This window comes from Bison bison, unplaced genomic scaffold (assembly GCF_000754665.1).
Source record: "Bison bison bison isolate TAMUID 2011002044 unplaced genomic scaffold, Bison_UMD1.0 scf7180017864217, whole genome shotgun sequence".
Taxonomy (NCBI): domain Eukaryota; kingdom Metazoa; phylum Chordata; class Mammalia; order Artiodactyla; family Bovidae; genus Bison; species Bison bison.
This window is the reverse complement of record NW_011494789.1, coordinates 3,819,397-3,830,952: the sequence shown is the minus strand read 5'-3', so window position 1 is coordinate 3,830,952 and position 11,556 is coordinate 3,819,397. Positions and strand designations below refer to the sequence as shown.

The 11,556-nt window shown below is 37.7% G+C and overlaps 1 protein-coding gene across 1 annotated transcript in view; it reads right to left on the bottom strand.

The window, feature by feature from the left end:
* XPO7 (exportin 7) overlaps window positions 1-9,841 on the bottom strand; it is a 36,565-nt gene extending 26,724 nt beyond the window's left edge. Inside the window, 7 exon segments of the mRNA XM_010845444.1 lie at window positions 443-608; window positions 2,054-2,158; window positions 4,546-4,611; window positions 5,575-5,741; window positions 6,509-6,602; window positions 9,026-9,172; window positions 9,711-9,841. Of these exon segments, the coding sequence (XP_010843746.1) occupies window positions 443-608; window positions 2,054-2,158; window positions 4,546-4,611; window positions 5,575-5,741; window positions 6,509-6,602; window positions 9,026-9,172; window positions 9,711-9,731 (766 nt within the window). The 5' untranslated portion in view covers window positions 9,732-9,841.
* Between the last annotated feature and the right edge of the window lie 1,715 nt (window positions 9,842-11,556).

The window sequence follows — 11,556 nt, the reverse complement described above, 5'->3', positions numbered from 1 at the left end:
TGTTTTCCTTTCTTTTTTTTACAAAAGCATTAGTTTTTAGTTCCTCTAAGAAATGGATTCATTTTTTCTGATTCTCAAACAATGTAAGACAAGCAGGATTCTTCATAGAAAGAACTTTTATCTTTTAGGAACACAGGACCAAGCACATGCACAGGTTCTTTGTTTTTAAAGCTAGAAACTCTCTCAAATGAGCAAGAAAGCAGAAGTCTCTAGGTGAGAAATGTAAGGTCAAACTCACATCCATCAGAAACCGGGTAACCAAGAGTTTGCCCCAGCTGGGGGATCCTCCCAAGTGCAGCTCCCTAACTTTATAAAGACCCACACCAGTCTCCCAAGTTTTCTCTGACAGCAAGCAGGGGATCTGCCAGGGGATCCTGAGCCCACTCTGCTGACTCCAGGTAGAGGGGAGCAGCAGCCTGGTGCGAGGGTGTGGCCATGTTACCTGATCTCCAGCTGGTGGGGATCTGTACCGTGCACAGGTCATCTGAGGACTCGTCAGTGGAAGTGCCGATGAAATCAAAGTTTAGGCAGTTATGAGTGAGCTTGAGCAGTTGCATCAGCAAGCCATGCTGACTTTCATCATTCAAGTTCAGATTCTTTCCAGAAGCCTGTAAAAATGACCACATAATGAGCCCCAAACAGTCACTCCTTTCTTCCAAGCTTGCTACCAGACTTACAAGGAGGCTGCTGAGCCAGAAAAGGAGGTGGCTCAGCACAGTCGAGTGGTGGTTCTCTGCCAGGGGATGCAGCACTTCTAGTACCTTTAAAGTCCTTCCATCACCATGAAACTCCTGGCTCCTTATTTACTATTAACACATGTTTCATGTTCATAAAAACATGAAGCTAGTATTTAAGAAACTCCCTCTTTGACATTTACTCTTTACAGGCTGCAGACATCGTGGCCGCAGATAATTCTGAAGCAATATGGGATGAATGGTTACTTCATTTGCATGTTAGATCCTTTTTATTTATTCATCAGCAGTGTACCTGCCTACAGCTCAGTAATGCCCCAGAGCTATGGTGACTATGAGATTCAAGTTTCTACCAGTTGTGACCTCAGGGACTAGCTGGTTCGTTTCTGACAGCATCAGTATCAGAAGAGGATTCAATCCTGTTTTCTCACAAGCTTTTTCCCCCTCTAGAGGGTACAACAGTTTTTACAAGGCAGCTTGCCCAAATTGAGGACTTTTGGGGAATTCTGAAATAAAACTAGGTAGCCGAAGGAAAAGATGGATGGACATCATTTACTGGGACAAAAGAAAAATCTAACCTTGCTTCTCATATTACAATTGAGACACACTGGAAAATGAGAACAAGAACAATAAAACAAAAACCCCAAATGAACACAAAATCAGAGGGTAATTCCATTTGGCTTTCTATATGGACAAAACATCCAAACACAGCTATAAATGTGTACAATTTACAGGTTAACATTTCTTCCTTAGTTCAAGACTATCAATATATGAATTGAAATACCAACTTTCTATTTTAAAACAGTTAATTTCCTTCGGTGATACTGTCTGCCCCTTCAGGTTATGAAATCTAAATGGATGTTAAAAATTCAAAATCTGCTTTTCCTTACAGATGCTGCTTGTTTATTTGCTGCCTGTAACTCAGCAGGGGACAGGGGAGCCAGCCTAGTTTTAATGTGCTAACAATGCAGTCTGAGCCTGTGTTCAGAGCACTGAGAATCAAACACCATAAAAGGAAGATGCTTTAACTCCATATAGGAAGGTCTTATGTGGATATTAAAAAGACCAAACAACAAAAACCTCAAGCTTCATGGCAAACTAGTTTCTTTAAAATAGGAGAATGGGATAAGTGTTCATTTTCGGCTCCTTACCTAGGGGAACAGATGAGAAATCAGGAAATAATTCTTTCTCTCAGACTGGAAGGTCATCAACATCTCGGACATATATATTATGTGAGAGATGATAATTAAATAGATACATAAACTCTCACGGGTCAGTGAAGAGCTGACATCTAACAAGTCTCCAGTTACTCTGATTCTTTCAAAAGGAACCAGGAAGTAGGTACCAACACACAATCTCACCTGTTTTAGTAAATTGCACGAAAGTGTGAAGATATCGAATAACGATGAATCTCGGAAAGAAGAGGCTATTTTTCTGTGCTTGGTTAAAGGATGCGTGGTGTCTGCCTGTGCAGAAAAACAAACCAACACAAGTTTTAAAATTAATGGCAAAGAAAAAATTTTTCTTGTAGACTTCAAATAAAGTAGAAAGATTTTTCAATAAGATCAACAAAAATAACAAAATACATTTTAAACATTTAAGTTACTATTAAACTCTAGTGAGAGAATGAGGATGACGATAAGCGGCAACAGCTCCGCAGGACATCATGTCTCTACCATTTACAGAGGGAAGATAGGAAGAAAGTACAGTGACTCCACTGCAAGGTTTCCCTTTCCTCTGCACTTAAGGAGGTAATATTTAACAAACTGTTGCAAGACTTTGTTAATAATTATTATCATGCTCTTTTGAGGCTGAGTCTCAAAAACAGACAGTCGTAAGGCTTGGATTTTGCTAAATAATCCAGTCAGAGCTGAAGTTACTACAGCCATGAACTTAAGATAAATGGCAATAGCCTGTATAATACTTTCTTTTCTCACCTATTTCAACATGCAGTCTATTCCACAGAAGTGAGGACTTCAATCAAGGGGCTGTACTGGTCTCTCACTCCTCTGTCCTTGTCTTTTCAGTCATATTTTAAAGGTTTTTGCGGTCAGGGATTAAATCTCTTACTTCTTTCGTATGTCCTCTATAGCTGACACACAGTACGTACTCAATAAGAGTGTTAAAGGAATTTCAAGGTTGCCAACAATATTTAGTCCAACCACTTACTGTAAGCTTAAGTCACTTCTATATACTGATCAACTCATGCAGGAGGGAGCTCATCTTCCTTTTGGCACATTATGGAACCTCCACCCCCCAATTTTATTTCTATGTTCAAATTGGAATGATAACAGAAATATGCTTTCTAATTTAAATCTAAAGCAAAAAAAAAAAAAAGCCAATAGAAAATTCAGTTGCACAGAGTTAAAAGTATTATGATTTTAGCCTCAGTGTCACTGTGTTACAAATGTCTTAGATAAAAAGGTATCACTAGATTATATACTAGATGCCGTATACAATCTGTTACACAGATCATAATCCAGAGAATAATTACATCTTAAGTACATCACACATATTTCTATTGCTTTCTTAAGAAGGATAAATACAAAATTTTGAAAAGATTCTAAAATACCAACACTGATGGATTTTGTGGAGCCAAGCTTCCAAAGGAAGAGCATTAACCCCACAATCTGTACGTAATTAATGCATGCTCTCTTATTACAAGGGTGTGTGTTTGTGTGTGTGTTCAATCGTGTCCGACTCTTTGCGACCCCATGGACTGTAGCCTGCCAGGCTCCTCTGTCCATGGAGTTTTCCAGGCAAGAATACTGTAGTGGGTTGCCATTTCCTATTCCAGTTACTACAAGGACAGGAGTGGTTCAATAATAAGCAAATTAAGAGCATAGGCTCTGCAATAAGCCTATGCGGGTCTGAATTCATACACTGTTTGTCGCCTGGTAACTGTGATATCATAGGCAAATTAGTTAATCTTTATGTGCCTTGGTTTCCTTATCCAGAAAACAGCATAACCAGAGTCTCTATCTCACGGGACTACTGTGAGAATAAAATTAATGTAAGTGCTTAGAACAGTGCCTGCCACACAGAAATCACTCAAAAGTATAAATTATTATTTTAATAATTACCAATCGTAGTGTGGATTGCATGTGACAGAGAATACAATATGGACTCCAGATTTTAATAGGCTCTAAGCTAGTGAGTGTATTTAAAATACCAACTCACAGTTAAATTTCTCAGGGTTAATTAAAAGTCTGCATAAGTATGAGCAATAGCAACAGTGATGCCAATGTAATTAATAGCTGACAGCTGAAGGGTGAGCTGTTACAATTAATTCAGGCCTGTTCAATAATTACAACATTTTGGCTGGATACAAAAGTAAATGACTAAAAAATATTATAGCCAGAGCAAAAGAAAGCCACTGGTGTTTCCTCTGTAGTAATCTGTGACATCGATGACTATTTTAAAAAATTATTTGATATTTAGCAGAATGTTTTGTGCATTCTGAAAAGATTATCAGCAAAATCTTTAATAAAGGCAAATGAGAATTGATTTTTGAATGATTATAAATACATTAACTTATACAGCAGAAAGAGCGCACCAATGATGCGGGTTTCCTAAGTTCTGACTTAGGATCATTGCGCTCTTCTCTAACATTAAACATTAATACCACTGAGGAAAGCTGAGATGAGAGAAAAAATATTCTGGAGATGGAAGGGCATCCGGACCTCACTCACAGAGGAAAACCCCATGGAACTATTTTGTTTCAAAAGGGCATTAATCACTTACCGCAAAAGCACACAACTGCCAAAAAAGATCATCCCACACACAGGCAGAAAACACCAATACTAAGTAAAAATATGGCACTTACTTCAATGAGGAAGGCTGTAGCACTTACTTGATTAATTTCATTGGTTAGCTGCGATAAAATCGTGACACCAATGATGCAGTATTCAACACTATCCTGGTTTAAAAAAAAAAGGTAAGGCAGAAAGAGTTGGCCTGTGCAGCTTGATTTCAGCATCTGGAATGCAGTCATACTTAAACTGCCTAGACAAGGTATGAGAAATTGGTATTTTAAAACTGCTGCTTTGCAGGACACAAAATCTAACTGATATATAAGAGGACTGCTAAATCTGACTGCATCAAAATTGAAACCTTTTGTATGTTAAAAATATCCACAAGCTTTACACTATACATATTGTAGGAAGAGAAATTAGCAAATCACATCTGAGATAAAAGACAAATGAATGTGTAAAATAATTTATATGAAAGGCTGTACACAAAAAAGGGCAAAGAACTGATTAAAAAAATGTACCTAAGATATAAACAGGAAGTTCACAAAAAGCAAAAATAAGTAGTAAATGAGCATATGAAAATTTGTTTGTCTCATTCATAACTCAAATGCTAAGCTACCAATTCTTTCTACCTATGAAACTGGAAAAATAAGAAAGCTGAGCTCACAGGGTGGAGGTACAGGGAAACAGACATATTAACTGTTGGAGGGAATAACTTTTTTTGAGGGTAATTTGGAATATCCATGTAAACCCAAAATACACATGTCTTCTCACTGAATAATTCAAAGGCTAGGAATTCACACTATAAACACACTTAGCTCAAAGTATAAACACACAAACACACACACACAAGGAATATTCACCAAAGTATTTATTTACCAGTCTAGATATAGATACTAACTAAATACTCACCTAGAAGAGTTAAATGAATTATAGTGTTTTAAACTGGAATAGTATGTAAGCAGTAGAAAGAATGAAGTAGGGTTTGTGCTGACATGTAAACATGTGAAACCAAGACATTAAGAATTAAAAAGATACGGAAGAAAATGTACCAAACAATCCCATTTGCAGATCAATATCTAAGCAAGCATATATTGCCTCACTTCTTTCATCGAGTATATATGTCGTACCTGTAAAAACCTGGTGACATCTGTGATTGCATTTCTGAAGACGTAGTCATCCTTCTGACAGTCAAACCAGCCCAACTTTGTGATCCTGGCATATAATTGGATAAGTGCTTGCGTCACAAAAGTGGCCAGCTTTGGCCGAGTGGCAAGATAGTTGAGCACATAGTTCCCTATAAAACAGAAATAGTCTACATTGGAGATGGCTCTGCCAGGGAAGGGTGTGTGTTGTTAAATGTCTAAGAAGTGGTAAATCTAGACTCTTTACCCTAAACTTCCTTAATTATTCACACTACTGAGAAACAGGACTTTAAATTTAAGATTCACTAAACTTTCCAACTATTAGGGCTTCCCTCAGCTCAGTTGGTAAATCATCTGCCTGCAAAAGCAGGAGACCCTGGTTTAATTCCTGGGTCAGGAAGATCCCCTGGAGAAAGAAATGGCAACCCACTCCAGTATTCTTGCCTGGAGAATCCCATGGACAGAGGAGCCTGGCGGGCTACAGTCCATGGGGTTGCAAGAGTCAGACACGACTTAGCAACTAAACCACCATCACCAAACTTTTCAGCTCAGAATTGTATACAAGTCACAATGAAGAACCTGAAGTAAGGGAGCCTTGAATCTAGCTCTTGATGGTTAAATAGCATGGTTGGCACAGAATTCAAAATCTTCAGCAATGTTTTTCTTAGTTACCAGTGATGGTGAAGACCAGGTAAAAGAAACTTTCTGAAAACAAAACAGCTAACTTGGGCTTTATCTAGGAGCAATTATATTGGGCCCTCTTCACTTTTAAGCCCAATTCTGGAAAGAAACTATATTCTAGATATTCTGTATGCCTAGTAACTTCAGAACATTATCAAACAAGCAACATAAACGTAACTATTACTAGAATATCACTAAACAAACTAATTTAAGAGAGAAAAGACAACTTTCTACTCACGAATATCTATCCGTTGTTCCAATGGTAGAGGGTTATTTGTGCGCGATACAAGCTTTGTAAGGCATGTAGCTGCCAGTAACTGGGAGTAAGATGACTGTGAAAAGAGAGGGGGAAAGGGCTTAGGATTCAATTTTATTAAGTTAGTCAGTCAAAGTTTTTAACTTGGAGATCTGAGTTCAGATTTAAAAAAATTAATCAGCTTTGTTACATTTGATCCTCTGGATTTTTAAGGGTCTCATACTAAGGAAAAATGAGCCCATTCATCATCTGTACTCATTAAGCTGACTTCAGTCATGAATAAAGGGCAGGATAAAGTGAATGCCTGATCAAACTGAATCTAATACAAGTATCTGTATCATTTTGAGGGAGGAGAAGTTAGAAGAGATCTTTACAGAAAGATATTAAGCTCTATAGAAGACAAATCTCTTCTTTCATTAAAATCAAAAAATCTTCTCCAATAGCCTTGTTATAACAATGTTTAAAAAAGTTTCACCTCATAATATTCCTGTAGTATAGCATTAGAAAGAAGAAAAAAAAAAAATATAGAAGTAGTATTAGAAGGAACCACCGCCTTATGCTGTGTAGTTAATCCCCAAATTGTATCTTTCCATCAGTACAACTATCAATCAGCTACTGCTTTGGGGAATGTATATGCTGGTTTTAGTAGTAAATTCATAACAATTATTTATGAGAAAGAAAAAAACTATGCCCTAAGCAAAGGAATAGCATTACCATATTCTCAAGTGTAGATTTTAATGAATTTTAACCTTATGGAGAAGCAGAGTATTCAATCTGACCATAATATATAAGAAGGAGCCATACGCAGATTCGAATTCCTCCATGCAGCTGTGTTACATATAACATCATATAACAGGGATAGACTCAGAATCACCAAAATAATTTAATCAAGGGTCAAACATAATTTTCCACGAAACTGTAAGTCCTTAGGGCAGTAGGCTATCTATAGAGGCTATTCACAGGCATTACATCATACCATCAAATATAAAAATAACTTAAGCTTATGAAAAAAATCTATAAAAGGGACTTTGGAGGGCATGGGAGGGAGGTTCAAGAGGGAGGAGATACATGTATACATATAGCTGATTCATGTTGTACAGCAGAAACACAACATTGTACAGCAATTACATTCCACTTAAAAAAAAATGTATGTTAATGGCTTCCACACCAAAAAAAGTGACTCTGACATGTGATTTTTTATTCAATGCTTGAACATTGTTTAAACTGATTAAAGCAGGTGTGTCAGATCACTAATAATGCAAGAGGCTACTATAACTGTAGAACACAGTGTATAACAGTAAACTATATAATATGAAAATGGTTTCTGAATATGACTCCAATAAATCTGCTAAATCATGAAGAAGTCGATAGAGATCAAAGAGGAAGAATCCACTATAACTAAGTCTTTCACTATTGCACCACCCCTGTGTTATTCCAGCCTGCTGACTATCAGTGTGAGGAACTGGAGTTAACAGTGTCACAAATGACAATGGGGCTTCGGTGGCAGTCAGTTGAGAGTTAGTTGTGAATCTCCCACAGTACGAATCCAAACTGTTCAATACCAGAACCAAGTGATGGAAAAGAAATATAAAAATACTATATGCAAAAACAGAACAGAGCACAACCCAATCTCTGACCATGATGCTTTAACCTCCAGACGCTTGGGAAAGAGTCAACTTCTTTAGCTACTAAGGATATCACTTAGCCAACTGTAGTCTGTTCTATTTACTGCATAAATTCTCTAACACTATTAATGCAAATTTAAAAATGAAGCCATTGAGAATTCTATACTCTCAATAAATTAATGGCTTTCCTCCGTTTCACACTTCCTTCTGGTCTCTGGCAGAGTGCTGGCTGCTGGTCTAGCTGGGATTCTAAACTCTCTTGATGCCCTTTCATGATACCCTGGATGGATGCTTGTCCTTCCTAAGACCTCCGTCCTGCCAAAAATATTAACTTAATCAAATTACGTATCATGAAAGCATTATTTTGATCACTGCATGCCATTTTTAAGCCGGAAGAAGTTCTAATTTCATTTTAAACATTCTAACTTCCTGTCATTTCCATTGTGAAGGAAAATTTTTCCCCTGCACATCTAAGACAAAAAGCAGCAGTTGTGGTACAGGGGAGGAAACACAGAGTAGAAAGGTGACAAGAATGTTGTGGATAAGAAAGGCCATTTATATATAGCCGTGTCTTCTTTGTAAAAGGTGTGAAGTGATACATAAGTGTAAAAAACAGAAACGGAGTCCCAGAAATTTGATTCAAGAATAAAAATTATAGGACAAAAATATACGCTCAGTGAGATTTTCCTGGTGACTCCGAAGGCCTTTTTTGCTAGTGTGGCAGGTCTGGTTTGTTTTAAAAGTGAAAATTAAGAAGGCAGAGGTACCTAGAAGAATCAAGGAACAGAAGTTATCCCAATCCACCCCTAAACTTAGAACCAGAATACATCTTCCTAAACCTGTTCCTCTTTAGGATTTTTCAAATCTTACGTACACTTCCTCTTTCGAGGAGTAGCTGGCACTTGCTCAGGCAATCAGGGCTGTTGGTGAATTCAACCAAGGCTTTCTCTGCCTGCAGTCGAGTGGTCGTATCTGTTGTTTCATACAGCTGTTTGCACAGATTCTCTAGTTGGGCCAGGCTCTGGAAAAGATCAGTCAAAAAAGAAATCAGTCCAGTCTACTACATACATAAGTTGACTACATACATACTGTGCTTGAAATTACTAGATGGAGATAAATAATAATCAATGAAGAGAGACTTGCTTCTCAATGTGGAGGAGAATCTGGGTGACCTTTATCTAAAAATAACCACATACAGCCCTCTTCATTTGATGCTTTAGAAGACAAAATGACAGAATGCCTAAAATCTATACACTTTTTCAGTCATTTGCTTAAAGTTCAGACACAAATGATACATTTTTTTCCTTGCAAATATCTATCCTAAGCTTCTCCAAAATGTTTTCAAAGAAAAATGCAGAATTTACTTGCTCAGCCATCAATTTCAAGATTATAATTACTAAGTCATCACTGTAAAATTAAGCACATAAACACACAATGTAAGCATCACAGAGATCTTTACATAGGTTGAAATATTCTCCTTCTGCCTGTAGCTATCAGCTTATAATTATGTGTACACGCAAAGATGGCCAACCTCTAAGTTTCAGAATGCAAGTACGCACCTTCCTCCCCGGGTCCCTCATGTCTAAAGTTCAGCAGACTCTCTTCTGTTGTACTTTAAACTCTTGCTTTGGTTCCAAATTTAAAGCGCAGGGTCAAAATAAATTCAACCTGGGCATGCGCTCAGGCAGAGATAAGACATGGGAAACGCCCCCAACAAACCCTACTTTCCAAATCTTGAACCAGTTCCAGGGAGGCAGGAAGGGGATGGGTGTGTGCTTTGGTCAAAACCCCAAAGGGATACAAATTCACTTCCACTTAGTGTGGTGTTTAAAAGCAAAGAGGAAAGAGTTCATGTAACTATCACCTTTCACTGACTGGAGAGGAGGGCAAACATCTGTTAAGTTTTTAAAGGACCAGTTTGGACTTTAAGAAGAAATTTTGAACTTCTACAGCAGCAAGCAAGATCTGGTTTAAATAGTTTGAGGGATCCTACTACTATTAGAAATGACAATTCTGACAAGAACCAAAATAATAATTAGGCAAACCAACCTGTGTAAATAGCCTAAAATATATCACACAGCCAGTCTGCCCAAGGCTTTTCATTATCACTTTATTTCATTAAGCTAGGACTTTATAAATCACAGCTTTTCTACTAAGCAGGAAAGCCCTGGGGGCAGGATACCTATTTTACTCAATCTGATTAATAAATTTCAAACATTAACCTAAAGGAAACAAGAAAGACAGATGCTGACACTCGGATTATCAGTCGCACTTCAGAAAGCCCTCCAAAGAGTAAAAACAAGCACCTCCACTGCAGAACAAAATAAACAAACCACTCTTCAAAACACCTTGGGACTCTGTATCTGTTTAATCTGTTCCTGACTTGCAGGGGTCCCACTTAATACCTTCCTCAATTTGAAAGCAGAGAAAACTGTACTCATAAAGATCTGTACTCACAGATCTCAAGTGATCAAAGTTCTACTGAGAGAAATCTGATTTTTTCATATAGCTTATAAACAAACACAAGGAATAGAGGATAAGGCCAATTAATCCCATATACTCCATAAGACATGTGTGCAAGTCAGTGTTATGTCTGCCACTGCTGGCCAAACTCCCAATGCATCCGTTTAATTATAAATCCCCACATTCCTAAGCAAGAGATTAAATCTCCTTCAGGAGGTTTTTGTTTCAACCTAGCAGACTGGGTTCCACCTCCACCCCCCACCCTGCCTGTGAAATGATTAACTAAAACAGGAACAAATTATTTAAAAAATAATTAACACAGAAGACATCAAAGGGTGGTATGAGGTTTCAGTAAGCAGCAGCAGCCTCATAACCTCTGACCACCCACTACAAGCATCCTGAACAGAACTCCCTAAATGGTCAGGCTGCTTAAGGTATCATGACTTTCCTTGAAGTCTGATCAGTCAGATCCAGGAGCAACCGCCACCCGGCTGCCACTCTTATTTACATTTATTACAACAAAGTAGTTCACATGACGATGGCTAAGCATCTGTCACTGGTAGTTAAGTTCCTTACTGCTAGAAACCTACATGCAGGTTATGGTGGGCTTTTTGGTTGTTGCTTTGTTTTGATTTGTTTTGATGTAGTAGACAAAAGCACACTGCAGAGATAAGTCTGGTAATGAGTTCCCAGCTCAGGAAACAAGACCGTAAAAAAAAAAACCCCAAAAGAGTAATTTGACCATTTACATGAACATTTAGAAGAACAAAAGCTTTATTTCTTTGTTTCCAAAAGAACAAATGGGAAACAATCTTGTTTTCCCAAACAATTAGTGAAAACATCTAAAAACCACAGGGTGAATAGTCATTTTATTTGGGTTGCCCATAGAAGGAAAGGGGAATCAAACATTTACATTTATGTTCTCCGGGATCCTAATGTTTT